Source organism: Catharus ustulatus, chromosome 3 (genome assembly GCF_009819885.2).
Source record: "Catharus ustulatus isolate bCatUst1 chromosome 3, bCatUst1.pri.v2, whole genome shotgun sequence".
NCBI classification, from domain to species: Eukaryota; Metazoa; Chordata; class Aves; order Passeriformes; family Turdidae; genus Catharus; species Catharus ustulatus.
The window spans coordinates 77,663,094-77,679,889 of record NC_046223.1 but is presented as its reverse complement, the minus strand read 5'-3'; the positions used below and the strand labels follow the sequence as shown (position 1 = coordinate 77,679,889).

At 37.2% G+C, this 16,796-nt stretch overlaps 1 protein-coding gene across 1 annotated transcript in view; it reads right to left on the bottom strand.

Moving 5' to 3' along the window:
• Nucleotides 1-16,310, bottom strand: part of MMS22L (MMS22 like, DNA repair protein) — an 87,423-nt gene extending 71,113 nt beyond the window's left edge. The window contains 9 exon segments of the mRNA XM_033054450.1: nucleotides 720-833; nucleotides 4,623-4,753; nucleotides 6,650-6,743; nucleotides 7,848-8,025; nucleotides 8,122-8,209; nucleotides 9,643-9,695; nucleotides 12,796-12,921; nucleotides 14,910-15,097; nucleotides 16,172-16,310. Coding sequence (XP_032910341.1) covers nucleotides 720-833; nucleotides 4,623-4,753; nucleotides 6,650-6,743; nucleotides 7,848-8,025; nucleotides 8,122-8,209; nucleotides 9,643-9,695; nucleotides 12,796-12,921; nucleotides 14,910-15,097; nucleotides 16,172-16,243 — 1,044 coding nt within the window. The 5' untranslated portion in view covers nucleotides 16,244-16,310.
• Nucleotides 16,311-16,796: the final 486 nt, after the last annotated feature.

Sequence of the window (16,796 nt, the reverse complement as noted above, 5' to 3'; positions counted from 1 at the left end):
TGGTAACATGGAAAAAAGTTCAGAGGAGGGTGGTAAGGATGACCAGAAGAGCGGCACCCAAAAAAAAAAATTACCGTAAGAAGTAAGACTCTTCAGCCTAGAAAAGGCAGAAGGTAGGATATATCAGAAAAAAAACCAAAAAACTGAAGAAGCATGTTAGGTTGTACTGGTATAAAGGATCACAGGTAGCGATTTGCTGATTTCCAATAGAAGTATAAGGGGGCTGACTTCTAGAGAAGTCAGCAATTACAAGATTCCAAACTATGCACAGGTTGTTCTTGTATAGATGGGTAACAAAGACAGAAAAATGAGCCAGCTGGATCACTGCTCTGACTGTACCCGTGTTTCTAATGCCTGAAGATGACTCATTGCATGACATCACAGAAACTGAAAACAATTCTTTAAAAAAGTAAGTAAACATGGCTTTTTGTGTTTTGCTCTTCCATAAAAGAATAGAATTTACACAATGTATTCCCCTGGCTTTCTTTAGCACTAGGAGCACTCTTCATCAATGCCCCAGGTGATAACCCAACAGTACACTGCAAACCTAGAGTCAGGACTTCATGCGCATTTAAGATCGCAGACCCAGGCATCACAGTTAGTATGCAATTCACCTGGAGCAAATATGAGGTTCAGTTCTACCTTCAGATCTGTGCATTCACAACTATATGGGAACATTTGGTGACTCTACTGCATATGTAAAAGTACTCTTCCTTTACCTCTGTACTAGACCCTTTATTTCTATGGTCCAGCAACTGAATAAGTAGAATCCATAGCTCTTTAATGCAAGTACAGGGATAATGGCTACTGGTAAGAGCCTCAGAAGGTCGCACCTGAAAGACAACATAGAACAAAATTATTCACAGAAGTGTTAATTTTTGAAATGGTGTTTTATATGTCAATATTTCCTCTTGTCTTGGTTGTTTGGTTGAGGGGTTTTTTTCAGGTAAATAATATAGTTATAATTACACATTCAAAAGTGTATTATTTCACTAACATCCAAATTATCTCTCCTAGTGTCTTCTGATCCATTCTCGGACATTATTTAATCACATAAAAATGACGTTCTATGTTCTAAACAAAAAGTTACTATAAATACTAATTCATTGTCTGATAGTATGGAAAAGAAAATGATTGATTACATTTTCTGGATGTTCTTGAGAAGAAAGACTTCAAATTATTTACCAGCTATTATTTTTAACTGAAAAATCCTTAATGACTAGGCATAATGTTAGTAGAATATGTTGTTGTTGGCATGAGGATGTTAATGTTCCCACAACATTTCACAAAATCTGGTTTTCGATAAATTTACTGCAAGGCATTCTTTTAATATGCAGAAAACAGCATATTTCAAGTCATGTACGTTATTTGATTACCATTCCATATTTAATGAAATTCACTCAGACTGATACATTTCAAATGCCAAATAGTCTTCTTGCGATTCATCTTTCAATGTTACATTCTCTGAATTGTGAAACAAAACAAAACAGCAAAAGGAAGTGCTAAATACATTGAAAAACTCTGCATGCTTTAATGTGTTTAGGATCTACCAGACCTGTACTTGAAATAATCATACTCTAAGCAAAACTTTACTTACTCTACCCTTAGACACATTAATCCACTGAACTGTATTCAGAGGTGGAAAAAACTGAGAAAAGCTTTGCTTAAATAGCTCAATTCAACACCTTTTACCTTCAGTAAGGACACGATGGCAGAAATGCAGAAAGAACGAAGACAAAGCAGTTTATACTCATTTTATCCCTTAACAGTGAGTAGTCCAAGCTTGAATAATCAAGCTACACCTCTCTAAAGCAAACAGAGGAGAATAGGTACCTAGAGAGATTCATGAATTTCACTGCAGAACTGTTGTTATCCTTCCATGACAATAAAAAGTACCTTGGGTGACTAGTTTAGCCAACTAACTACTAGCCATCTACATCTGATGAGGTGAAGCCTGAATTTTTATATCCTCATGTTTTTATGATCCATTCATGCACATCTATTCTCAAATCACACTGGCACTTAAAATAATTTCTGAACTTGGAAACCTAACAGCGTAAATTAAAAATTAAATCAAAATACACAATGCCAGTGACAGCAGTGGCTGTATGAAACATTACAAAAGCAGGAATGAATTACTAAAACCCACACTTTCACAATTAGAACAAGTATATTTCAAATTTGTATAATATTCTATTAGGATCCAAACTTATGTATCATCCACCTTTAGAATAATATGTTGGCAACTAGTTTCATATAGCGCCAAATCAGGTTTAAATAATTTTACATATAAATATAACTTACACATATATACATACACACACACACGGCAACTTGCCTTTTCTCTCTCTCTCAAGAATCCTGTTGATCCTATGAAATTGTCATGGTAGACCTGATCTATCTTGAATAATGCTTTACTCACTTTCTGCATATACTCACAGTATTTCACATGCCTCTCTCTCTGTCTCCTCACAGTTTTAGTTAAAGATCTGTTACAGGAATTTCTCAACAACCTGAACTAATTTGATGTAAATATTATCTTGAGAATAAACAGTATGACCACTAAAGCCTCCTGAAAAAATTTGTTTTTTAACTACTAACTTTCCAAAATTGAAGTGCCTCAAAAATAACTCTGGTTATAATTCACCAGCAAAGAGCAAAACAGATCCATTGGAAATAAGCAGTCTACTTATTACAGATGCACTCTAACAGTGGAGGTTTTTGTAGAACTATTAGGCATAGAAACTATCTTAGAAATTAGTTTCATGCTTTCTATGTGGACTACCAGTTGTTGCAGCAAGGTTTCTTCAACACTGCTTCTTCACCTACTGTTAACATCTGTTACCGTACAATTCTGCAAGATTGCAGAATCTCTTCTGCAGGAAATGTGCATATCCATTCAGACTAGAGTCTGGGTAATAGTATTAAAGCAAGACACCATATAGATGTTGCTTAGACAAAGGATAGCCAAGATAACGCTTTTTTCAGAGATACTCTAGATTTCCTCTCACAACCTCCTCAGTTCAGTATCTTGGAAAGAATGTTTAAAACCCCAAATGATGGTGCTATTGGGACTATACAGCTCTGGCGCCAGAGGTATGGCTGCTGAAGACAGAACAAAGATATCTATAGATAAATATTTTTTTGCCAAATGTGTCTCAGAGCACACTGGACTCAGTACATGATCCAAGTCAAGCATCTTGATATCAGAGCTGCCCAAGAAACCAATCTGAAAATATGAGTCTGGAACACTAGAGTTTATGTCCCTCTTTCCAAGGATATCCACAAATATCAAGAGCTGCACTCATGAATGTTCCCAGCCAAAAGCCCAAAGACATGTTTTAGTGATGAACTGATGGTGTCACCTACTAGGGGTATTAGCTGCATTTTCAACAATTTTGAGGGATGCTATTTCCTTTACAGGATGACAGCAATGATTGCATACTATAGGAGTCACCAGCTCAAGTGCAAGCTTCACTTCAGAAATTAATCTCAAATAGATGTAATTAAAGCAATGTGGCCCAAGCCCAGAGAAAGCTTAAGAAAAAGCAGTGGCAAAACAATCTTCTCTCTTTGTAATGCGGCTCTGTGAAAGTACGTCAAATCTGTTGTTCTATCATCTGACATTTCCAAGCCTACCATCAAGCACTATGCTCAACAGATAGATACTATTTGAATTTTCTTTTATAAAACATTATTCTCATCTATTTGCCTTTTGTCAGGGAAGAAGGTTGCAGTACTATCTGATAATGCAATAGATCAAAACAGATTTTAAAAGGTAACGGTTTTCTACAGGAAGGTATTTTAAAAGAACAGCTATCAAAGGCTAGTACAGCCATTTCCCCCATCCTCAAAAGTAATGTGAAGAAGAGTGACTCTATATTTTATGTTTTTGTACTAGGAAAGCATAAATAATACAGTGGTCACTGCTACTTATTCTCAAGAGTTCAGTCCTGCATTCATGGATCTCACATGTCCATCTAAAGCAGATTTCACAATGACACAAAGATTATACAGTTTTACGGGCTGCTATATGGAGCTATTATGACTTTCTAACTTTGGAGTGCTCAAAACAAGTGAGAAAAATGCTGCAGCTATAGAAGGAAAGAAAAAGGAAAAGAGAAGACATGGAAAAGTTTTCACATGGCAAATGCAGAAGTGCTGTAACAGAAAGATGAGGTGGTGGAAATAAGCACACTGCAACAATGATCTGTAATAATGTCCAGTTAGCTTACTGCCAGGATTAGTGCTACCCTCTTCTTTTCCTGTTGAGAGAGTTTGAAAAGACTTTTTTTTGCATTTATCTAAACCTTTCAGACTGTGCCACGTTTGGCATTAAACCTGGAACACTGAACTTCGAAAATGTGGCACTCACTTCTGCTCTGTACACAGTGCATTTCAATATTACTCTCTCATACAACTGCCAGATGGTCATGAATAAATATAACACAATTTGAGCTCCTAACAAATAACGCTCTTTAAAACATGGAAATACAAAGCCATACATAACATTTAAAACTAAGCACTAAGAAGACATCCACGCACTGGTGCAATTCCCAATTCATATGGTTCCCAGTACAAGCATCTAACTGCCCATAGCCTGCATTAAAAAAATGAGTTACCTTTGCATACTTGTTGATGGCCAAGCTTATTAAATCAGATAAGAGATTTCCACAGTGTTTTTCAAATAAACTGGTACTGGTTAGATTCTCTCCAGTTAGATTAATGAAATGGTTAGCATAAACAACTTGTCCTAAAACACAAAAGAAAAGTAGAATTGTTTAGCTCTAGCAATATAACCCAGACAGGATTTCTCTTCTAATATATATAATACGTACTTTAGAATGGGCTTGTTGACTCGTACGCAAATTTAATTTATAAATTGATGTGAGAAAGCTCATCCTAAATTCAAGCTAATCCCTTCATCATTGCACTGAAATCTGGTATTATGCAGGTTGACAGTAAAAAAGGTTGGCACTTCACAGCCTTTTATTGGCACAGATTTTGCAAAGGAATAAAGATTTATTTATCTGCAAGTTCCTCTTTGTCACATGCCAGTGCGCATGTTCTGGAATCATGACATGTTTTGCAGATATGCAAGTTGATGACAAACAATTCTGGAGAGGTCTAACACTTTCCTTCGGATGTGTTGATGTAAAAAGCTGGCATGATCATGTTCCAACTTGAGCATTTGTAGGCATTAACAGATAAAATGGTGAAGTTAAGAGGTTGTAAAATCTTATCCCACAAGCTTTTCAACAGTACATCTCTCTTGACATCAGTGGAGCAGATGATACGTAGAATGAGCCTGTATTGTATTCCAAGAAATGTAAGGTGAAGCCCTGAACCCACTATCCTGCCCCTGGTCTCAGCTGTGTGAAGCTTCTACTCAGAACACTTTACAGAATGAGAGAAAAACCTAAGAAATTCTAAGCACATAAGAATACAAGATAATATACGTAGAGATATGACTGTCTTGACTAGTAAATTTTGTTGTTAAAAATCACGAGCTTTCTCTTACAAAGATAGATGACTACATTATTACTCAGAACATTATCTAGAAATAAATATTGAATTTTGGAAAATAAATTGCCTCCAACAGTTTCATTATCCTTTCTCCAAAATGCTCAAAAAAGGCAAACAGGTCTATCCCACAGTGGATCATAAAAGAAACTTAGAATTATGGAACAAAAAGCCAACCCACACACTATACAGTAATGCAGAAACAGAGAAAATGTGCTAATGGGAACAAGGCTCTGTTGTGACAGCACTCAGAGTAGGCAAAAGCTAATCCAAGAGTTTGGATTCAAAACCAACTACTGGAGTAAACATATAGTGCATTCTTTCTATACCGTAACATTACTTCAACTGTTGCAATTCCTATATGGAATTTATATTGACAACTTATAATCAGGTGGCATGAGAGAAGATATGCTTGCAGTGACACACTGATTATAGAAAACACACTTTTGTGATTTATTTTGGTAGAATGGACATGGAAAATAGATATAACCTCACCAATGAAAAAAAGTTCTCTTCTATATTTTAACAATTCTTCAGCAAACTGAACTACTCTGAAATTGAGTTTTTCAATTGCATTCTATGACCTTTTTAATCTAACTTCTATGAACAGCTTACTCTTATCAACTTACTTTTTGCCCTTTTAAAGCCTTATAAATTTTTTTTAAAAGATATTGTCTTGCCCTTTTCTTTCTGTACTTTTATAAGCTCCCTTTATTGAGGTTTCTTCTTTTGCCCAATATTTTCTTGGTGTTGCACATGGTTAACAATACAAATTCTCTCCTCCAAGAATCCTTGCTCTGGTTCATCCCTGGACACTTTTCATACATCGTTTATATAGATTTGCGATTCATTGTTATGCATTCTGGATATCTGTAAATGCATTTTTATTTGTAATGTCAAGAAGTGCATTGTTTTGACAGAACAAATTCCTAATACAATTTCATTTATTTTGAGCCACACAACGATTCACAAAAAACCTATCTTTACCATACCTGAGTTACCCCATTAAACACTGCTATGTTTAAAAACTACCAAAAGTAGTTTTGATTCTGGACAAATCAAGATGGGAAAATTAGGTAAGTCATACGTAAAAGAATAAGTTCAAGAAAAAGACCTGCATACTTACTCTTCAGTTTTTCACCTAGTACATGAAGAACTTCTAATACTAGCCACTTAATATCCAAATGGAGGTGTAGTAAGTGCCACGATGGAGGAAAGACCTGTGATTAGAAATATATTTACTTATATTTAACATTTTTTTTAGTGAATTCTGGATGCTGTGCTGAGACAAGCTGCCCAGGTTTTAGTGGTGGAATCACTATTCCTAGAAGTGTTCAAAAACATGTGGATTTGGCATTTGGGGACATGGTTTAGTGGAGAATGTGGAGGTACTGGAGTAATGGTTGGACTTGACATTCTAAGATGGTCTGCAATGAGTATTATGAATATCTCTGATAAAATACAATTTAACATACAAACATGCCATTCAGTTCAAGGAAAAAAAAAACAGAAACAAAATGTTTCATTATAATTCTGTCTGTAAGTAGCTATTTATGAAATTTTGATTCAAGCCTGACAAATTACAACACCCTTAGTTAACCTTTTCTTCACAGAGAAGTAATAGGTAGAACCAAAACAGCTAAAGTGAGCCCTTAAAAATAAGTCAAAAATTTTAGTATTCTCTTCCTTAAAGTTTACGTGAAATTACTTTTTCATCAGCTCAACTACTACTGACAAGCTAAACAAAGACTCAAAATGCAGCTTCTCAGTGGATCGATCACTCCTCTCCAGATACTAGTTAATACAGCACAAGGCTGAAATTCCTTTTCTTTTATAAAAGATTTGAACGCATTGGCTGTGTGTATGCACAAATCCTAATAGTGTATACTTCACTAGTATTTAATGCTGCTGTGCCTGCTTCCACATCTGCACTTTTCTTCGTATAAAAAAATCTTTTCCCATTCTGAGTCAGATTTCAGAATGTATTTTTAAAGAAACGCCCCTCTACTGGGATGCTCAGAAGCGTTAAATATTACTACAGAAAAACACCAAGGAATTTTTTAAACAAGCTATGCTAATTCAAGCCTACTTATCTACCTGCAATTAGTATTATCATTTGAATACTACAGGAAGAATTCTACAGCTATAGAACAAAAATAGATAAATAAAGCAACAGAAATTCCAGATCTCATTAGTTGTGAGTACAGGATAGCATTTTAATAAAACAAAAAAAAAAAAGTCAGATCAACTTATATTAAACGAAATTTTTTCAAGTTGAATACATAATGCCAGATGAAAAATTAAAATTATAAAAAGACACCAACCTTTGCCTTATTTTGAATAGTAAATGCAGCCAGAACATTACTAGGAAGTTCACAAAGGTGACCAATATGCACAGTCAAAGCATGAAGCTCTTCCACCAACACTGATGGTAACTGAGCTTCTAGCTCTTCATAAGGATGCAGCATTCCATCATTTTCCACCTTAGGGGGTTCCAGATACCTGAATGTACAGAAAAATACACTCAATCAGAAAACAGGTAAGCAGCAGCTACACAAAGCTCAGTACTCAATGCAGTAAAATGTGTGTAAACCTCACCTGAAGATGAAAACTTTCACATAATGTAAAAACTTAAGACATTGATGCCTGATGCTCTCTGCTTCAGAGTGCAAGTGTGCAGCTTGACCTGAAGTAAAAGAAATCATTAGCTTAAAGCAGATGTGACCACACCATGACTTAATATTTGCATTCTCCACAACAATTAAACCAGACCACTGGAAAGACATCCTCTGAGGACAAGTTGGGAGGTGACTGATGGTAAACACCCACTTCTAAATGTCATCTTGCCAGAGGGATCAATTCTTTATCTTATCTCACATATGGCACATATTCAGATACAGACAGAAAAGAAAACTCTCAGGAAAGGCAAGGGTAAGCACGCAGTTCTAGAAGAAATCATTCAGCCCTACCACCCCACTTCCTGACTGCTTCCAAGACACCTTCATTAAAGACATGGGTAAAATAATTTATCAGCACCCTCTTCTCTTGACAGGCTTAAACAGGATTCAGAAAGCCTAGTGCAAAACACTAAAATTCAAGTTCTTCATTTTAGTAGCTTAATTGACAAATGGAAGGACAAGATACAAAGAAGAGAGGACAACCAAACAGGTGCTTAAATTTAAGTGAAAAAAACCCTACAGAACAGTTTCTTGATGTCCAGCTATAATATAAAAGTACAAATTTAATTTAAAACAGGCTATTTCCATTTATGTCAAAAAAATATATTTTTTGGATACTATCAATAACTGCATATGAAAGAAGCTCAATGATAAATTCACATCAATTATTTAAATGGCAGTATTAAAAAAATCATAGTAATGTGTAAAAATATTCACTCAGAACACTAACAAGTTACCTGTAATGAGAAGACACTATAGACAGTTTATTTCAAAGTAATTACTGAACTTCTCAACTTGCTAAGTAATTCAGCCTTCAACTTACAATAAGCCCAAGGCTGCAATAATCCTTCAGAAACATGCTGCTTCTCATGCCTCAGAATTTAATTGAAACAAAGCATTTTGTAGTGATCCCATTTTATCGATCCTACTGCAAAGATAAATCAAGTTTGTAAATAACTCTAAACTAAGCAACTATAACTAACTCATTTAAATGTAAGCCAATGAACACCGAAAAAAATTCCAAGCTAATACCTTTGTAACTAAAATAATTGTTGGGATGTTTGTTGAAATTTTCTGGATTTAATTAAAAGAGTTCACAGTTTTTCCAAATTTTGTTCTAGGAGTGACAACTTAAGTCAAATTAACGCAAAATGTCCCACCAAGGCCAGTAAGGATTTCCCTGTGCATTTACCATACAGGCAAATCTGGTTCCAAGCTGACAGTCAACATTTCCACTATCTATTTCCCTACTATCTTTCCTCACTTGGTCACCTATATTTCTACCCTTACTGTAGTTTTATGCTGCTTATTTGCTGTTCTGAGGCAGTCTTCAAATCCCTTGGTCAAGTCAAAGCACAAGCATGATCTGTGAGAACTGACTTCTTTAATGAAATGTAGCCAGTTGCCCATTGCAATGCCAAATTAAATTCATAAAACTTACCAAAATCAGATGAGTTCATTTGTACTAGGTTTTCCAGTCTGTATATCTGTTGCCTAATTAAAGGAATACAAAGATTTATGGTATTTATATAGGTAAAAGTTGTTTAACTCCATTTTAGTAAGCTCAAAATAGAACAGAGACAGGTAAGAGGTGTTCCTTGGTTTGTAGTTCTGAAAAAGCTTACAGGAATATAACTTAGAAAAGTGTTGCAGTGGAAAGCAATGGACATATCCAAGTGTGAAGGGATGACACTGAATAGAATTTTTCCATGTTTGTAAACCATCAAACACAGTAACAAAAAACCCCCCCAAACAATTGAGTAAATATTGGGAAGGCAAAAAACAACAGTACAAAAAAAACCCCCAAAAGCCATTCCCTGCAAGTATAACTCAGCTTCATGTTTGACTACAGAATAAACCTAAAAGTTAGCCCTCATGGCATACACTCAGTACACACTAAACTAATTCACTTGTGAATGTGCTTTAGTACATTCTATCAGCAGCTTCTCCCACTTCCTGCTTAGGGTGGTCAGCTCTTTAACTCTAGCACAAAGCATAAACAGCAACAAACACAGTAGAGTAAAAGGAGGTGTCTTTAGAAAAGTTAAACTTCAATTCAGTTTTGGAGAGGAAAAAGAACATTTTAAAATAAGCTAAGTGCCACTGCACATGAATACTTAAAGAAAAAGCTGTAACATACATAAATACTAGGCCATGTTCTGTAACAACTGCTCTTCGCAAGTGGTCTTCCAGTACAATCTCCACAGAGATAAAGTAGTACTAAACTGAATATATGAAAAGCACAACTGTGTCAGACAGTCTTTTGAAAGAAAATGCTGCATAAATTGAGAAGGAGCTCTCTGTCTCATTTCTTAGACAGTCAAAGCAACAATTACTGAAGGATTCTAAAATAGGCTACTTGGATCTAACACAAATCAAATGTTCTTAAGAAAAAAACCCCTGAAAACCAGGAAGCATTTAAGACACAAGCGTCTAAAAGACACAAAACTACAGGTTATAACTTGCATATTAAAGTGAAAACAGAGCAAAATTATTTCCCTTAGCTCTTTCTTGCTTTCTTGGATAAAGCCTTGTCAGCTACACTTCCATTTTTAGGTAGGTTGTAGAGGTTTTTGTTTGTTTTGAAATCAACAATGAATTTCTGCCTGAATTTTTCAAGGACTTTAACCATGTAAAAAGGAAGTAAGTCTGAAGCAGGAGGGCTTTGAGACAGGACTGTTGAGACTGGAGTTTAGAGAAGGAAAGTACCAGAAAGGAGTCACACAGAAAAAAATTTTACTCTCCAGTGAGTTGACACAGACAGAACACAGTGGGTTGATAAAATTAAAGCAGAAACTGGGCACAAGAAACATAACAAATATCATTATTTAAATAAACAATTTTAAATTCAATTTGCATTTGTACTTCAAGGATTGATCCCCATGGCTGTCAATCATTAAATCATTTGATTTGCAAACACACATTCCAACAGTTAAACTGGTACTTCTGTTTATTTATCAAAGATATATTATCTTAATATACCCACTTAAATGGTTACATAGTCTGTGACTATTTTAACTTGCTGTTCTGCAGTATTCTTTTATTACAATATTAAAAAATAGTTAATAATTTTAAATTGCAATATTAAGTAAAATACCAGACATTAAAAGAGACTAGCTTTCTTTAAGCATACATTTAAACATAGATATTAACTGTACTTCATAAATTTAACTATTTACAGTCACCCTATCCCCAAAAACTATTATAACTTGTACTTAACATACTCAATTTCCACAGTGGAAAAAGGAGTCTGCTACTTTCAGTTGTCAACTGGTCTTTAAATGAAACTGTTTCATTTTATGACTGAACAAACAAACTGAATGTCTTTGCAGGGACATTCCCCCTTGCAGAGGGACTTGTCACACCAAAAGAGAACTTAGCAACCAAACACCCAGCCAAGAGTTAGCTGAAATCCATTATTCCTACCAGGTCAGCAGGTTTTAAAGAATGTACAGCGTGAATAACTTAAAAACCATAATAAAATACATTATGACTTATGTTCATCTCTATTACAATTACAGAACAATTTACATTACAGGAAAAAAAACCAACAACTTTAAAAATAGCCATTTAATTGAACATTCCTGTGTCACTGCCCAGTGATTTTATGTTAATGAATAGTTTAAAAACCAGACTAAATGCTGAAACTTTTAACTTAATTATACTTCCATCTCCCCCTTTATCACTTCGGGTTTTTTTAAAAAACACAGTGAGATAAAAGCTTACAGCAAATAAGCAAAGTTAAATAATAGTGGTTTTAATACACTTCCAGTCATCTATGTCATCACATTCCAATAAGCCAGACCCTATTAATCATGTTGCACATCATGCCCTTGGTCAAAGGGATGGAGGAATCCACTGCAATGAAAGGAGCAATGGAATACATCACACATTTGTGAAATCATACAAAAGCTCCTCTCCCATCCACTCTCTGTATGTGCTGTACATCCTGAGGATTATCAGTAGCAAAGAGGATTATCAGTGATCTGTGTATTTGCATTGACCAGATTAAGCATCTACATTGAATTAGTCAAACACTGAGTAACTGTATCTGAAGAGATTGCTGAAGCTATCCTAATCCAAACAATTGAAGAAAGCACTGCATCCAGCATTTCTAGTATTTGATTCTTAACCTCCACTTTCCTTTATGCACAAAAAAGGACTAAAAAATCTTCAGAAGACAACTTCAATTATATAGGTAGCACAATCTCATTCAAGGAAATCTTACAAGTCTAGTCATATAATTCTGAAGCTAGAGCCTTCTAAATTAACCCCAACACTCTGTGGCAATAACTATACTTAATTTTTTTTATCTGATGATGCCTCAGATATGCATCACACTACTTAGAAACTTATTATTAAGTCACAAAATATTAAGAATGCGTGACACAATGTACTTCTTTGTTCAATTCCATCTGTGTCTTATCCATCACTTACTGGAGCATTAAACAGACAACATTAATCTTTTTTAGATGCCTTGCACAGCCTACAGTCCTTTATGATATTACTTTTAAAGATGTGAAAAGTTTGTTACATCCTTACAGTAGGTATACTTACAGATGTGGATGAATTATAAAACACAGTGTTATCATACCTAAGCAATCCAAAGAGAAATCCACAGGATTCAACTAATGCCATTTCAGTAACCCACTGAAACCCAAACAACTCCACTGTACTTTCTTCATAGTCATTTGGAGAAGGATCTAGTCTCAGCAAAACCCTGCAAAACAGAACCAACAAAATTCATCCATTTTCCAGTAATAAACCTATATGGAGTACAATATCTACAGCTGGCTTATGTACCACCAATACTTTTGGAATATATCAGCAATATCAGCAGACATCTCAAAGACAGTTGCACCTTTTAGAGCAATATGATTTAGAAATATGACAACTCCTAGCTTCAAACCATAAAAATAGGATATAGTCACAGGTCACAGTATATTTTGGAAACAACTTAACAGGTAACCCCCTTGAAGTATTTTCATACTTACAAAGAGGCTGAGACCACTGACTGAAGAGGCTGCTATGTAATGTAACACCGGTCGATATGCCTGGGATCTGTCTCAAGGTACCACTACACACCTAGTAATTAATGCTAGAACATACATTTGTTCATATTTATACTGAACACACTGATAAAAGCACACTTTTAGGCAGATGAACAGACAAGGGTCAAAATGGGACCTTGTCATTATAACTTAAGCTAACACTAGGCCACAATTACCCTTTGCTCTTGCTAAAGAAAAATTAAATAACACCAGAATTCCCATTTTACTCAAAGTGGCAAAAATCAGACACCTGTACTGTTAAAAAATTATACTTGTGCAAATAAAAAAATTCATTAACATGCTTTAAAAAAAACCAATCTGCATGACAGCACAGTAAATTATTTCAGAATCTTCCCACTGCCTTTCATAAAATAATCCCACACAGATGAAGCTCCATTCTATAATATGTAAAAAAAAATATTTTAAACATTAAAAATATATACTAGGCAAGCACTTAGTTTCCATTACACTATACACCAAATTCATATTCTGCTTGAACTATGTACTATTTCCAATTTCATTCTCAGAGGCAAAAAGAATCTGCTGAATAATTAGCTCAACATCCCATAACACCTTGGTAACGTCTTGAACATTGGACTATTTTGAAGCCTCTACCAATTAAACCCAACTACTCCAGTTGCAAGCAACAAAGACAGAAGAGTCTCTCACATGGAGGTTTTTCCAGGACTTTGTAATCCAGGTAGACAACATAAATAGTCAGATGAACTGTGTTATCACAAATATAGTGACCTGTCTATATACAAGCTCTTCAGTGAGTTTTAATGACAGAAACTGTTTCAGGTGAAATGTTCTTTTGTCAATGCAGAATCCACTATTGATATATTCACACAGATATGGGATCCCTCAATTATCTACTTAAGTTTGAATGAATGTGCACTGATGCAACTGGAATATATGACAAATAAGGCAGAGAAAAGGGGAGGTGCAGCGGAACCCCCCCTTAAGCCTTTACAGAAAACATTGTGGGAAAAAAGTAACAACACAAAATACAAAACCTAGCAGGAGGTCAGACAGACAGAAAGACTAAGCACTTGTAGGAAAAGCAAGACAACCCCTGAAAGATGAGTAAATAGCACAGAAAACTAAGCTAAATGACAGACAATAAGGCAGATAACAACTAAAGCAAAGTGACATTTCAAAATCTCACGGAAAATACTTATTTTCTATGCCTATGACTTCAGAATATAAATCCAGAATGCATGCAAGGGTAAAGTTTTGAGAGAGATGGTCCTAAAGCTACTAGGGCCAGCTCCAGCAATCTGGGGAAGGCAGGTAGAATTGAAAAGAGAGAAAAAATGGCCAGCATTTAATAGAGCACATGACTAGGAAAAGCAATGCTGAAGCCTCCTCAGATATTTAAGTGATCTCAGCTGCTGCTGCCCAACAGGCCAGTTTTGAATTATCCTAACAGGCTTGTAAATGTCTATTACATTATCTTAACTACATCTAGAGCACTGTTTAAAGCTATTTATCAATAGAACAGCCCTTCCCACTTTGGTATCACCAAGTTGATTTCAGAATCAGAAGAGATGAAGAACAAACAATTAGGAAAGCTGTCAGCATTCAAAGGCACCAAGCATGAGTGGAAATAACATCTTAGAAGTCTCTTATATTTGTAATTAAAAAAGACCCATACCTCTTAAGAGACCCACTTGCTAAATAAGACTCTGCAGAGAACCTTCCTCCTCCATTTTGGCTGTCAAAAGCACAAGAAAAGCAAGACGGCCCTGAGCTCTCATTCTCCACTTCCATCGCCAGCTCCAAGCTTTCAGTGAGAAATGGGGATGTGGAGGAAGCCCCAAAGTCATCCTCCATTGTTTTCACCTGGCCCAGAAAATAAACAGATAAATACAAAAATACTCATAGCATTTCTTCAAATAAATTTCTCATTGTTACAACTCCACATCATCCTTCAGCTCGAGTGAGGACACAGATCTGACCAACTGTAACACTAAAGTAAAAGCTGAAAGACACCACCAAGAAGGGCAGTCATGGTCACATGCCCCGTCACACAATTCTGCCTCTTTGTACAATCAATCTTCCTCATTGAGCAGTACCTGTTCAAGAAGACACATCGACGACTTCAAAAAAAAAGAACCCAAACTGGTATATTCTCTTCTGGTTTAGCTCTCTAAATTAATTAGCGAGGAGGTTAGACTAGTAGTAGGTTATAACACCAGACTGGAATGCATTACAAAGCCACTTCCAGCAACACTTCATTTTATGAGCAGAGTAGCTATGCTATAGAAGTACGTAGCAGGGTCCCAATATTAAAGAAATCTAACTATCTAGGAATCTAAAAAAAGAGAAATAAAAACAAAGAAGGTTCACCATAGCCAAAAGAAGTTCACTGTACAGTTAATATTAGTGTATTTATATTTTATACAATATACTGAAAGAGCAGAACTAGACAACAAGTGTCAGAGAGTCCTATAAAAATACGCAAACAATATAACTGAAACTCTAAAGATTTCAACTTCCCTTCTGGCTGATTTTGATACGGTTCTTGCAGAAATTAGCATACACCATGGCTAGAGGTTGCTAATACAGAAGCTTAACTAAAAAGTAAGATCAAGGGAAGAAAAGAAGAAAACTGTTTCTATTCTACTTTCTCACATCCATTCACATTCCTGCGGAGCAGGCAGCAGTGCAAGTAGGGAAAGAATGACTTCTGTGCTCCAGTTTACAGCAGGACCCCACGTACGGGTGTTGGCACAGCTGAAGGGAATGCTCTCAAGCACAAGAGCTCCTTGGGCTATCAAAATCGCCCCACACGACAGAAAACCATGGGGGAGCAATTACATAAGAGGGGAGCTCTTCCCGGCCATAACTCCCATCAGTTCCGTACTTGTCCAACACACCCCTGATGTAGCGGAAGCAAACAAAGACTTTAATCACCTCAACCTCCTTGTCCTCCAAGCAGAACCTTCCAGGCGGCTCCAATCCGCAGGCAGGAGCCGCCGGGAGCATCACAGTGGGCCGCCGGAGCGCACCCCACGAACACGAACACGACCCGCACGCGTAACGCCTCGGCCCCGCGCCGCCGCCTTCTGCCCGGAGGCACCTCCCCGGCGGGCGGGCCCCGGGCCGGCCCCAGAGGAACTGGACTCCAGAGGGCCCCGACTCCAGAGGGCCTCTGGCGGTACCTGCGCCCCGCCCGGGCCGCCGCTCCCGCTCCGCGCCCGGGCCCGTTCCGTACGGCCCGCGCGCCGCCGCCGCCCGCGCACTGCGCAGGCGCCAAGGCGCCCATTGGCCGGCGGCCGCTCCTCCCCTCCGCGCTTCCTCCTCCCGCTCCGCCTCCTCCCGGCTGCTGCCCGCTCTCACCGCCCGCTCTCTCCCCCTGCCTCTCCCCGTCCCGTCCCGCCCACACCAGGGCCAAGCGCCGCCCGCCGCTCCTCCCAGGGCTGGCAGGCCGCCGAGTTTCCCTGCCTAGCCGGGTGTCTCTTGGCGGGCCGGACACCACATGTGGTTTCTGTCCGCCTCGCACCTCAACGCCACCATCTTGGCGCTGCTGTTCGGCTGC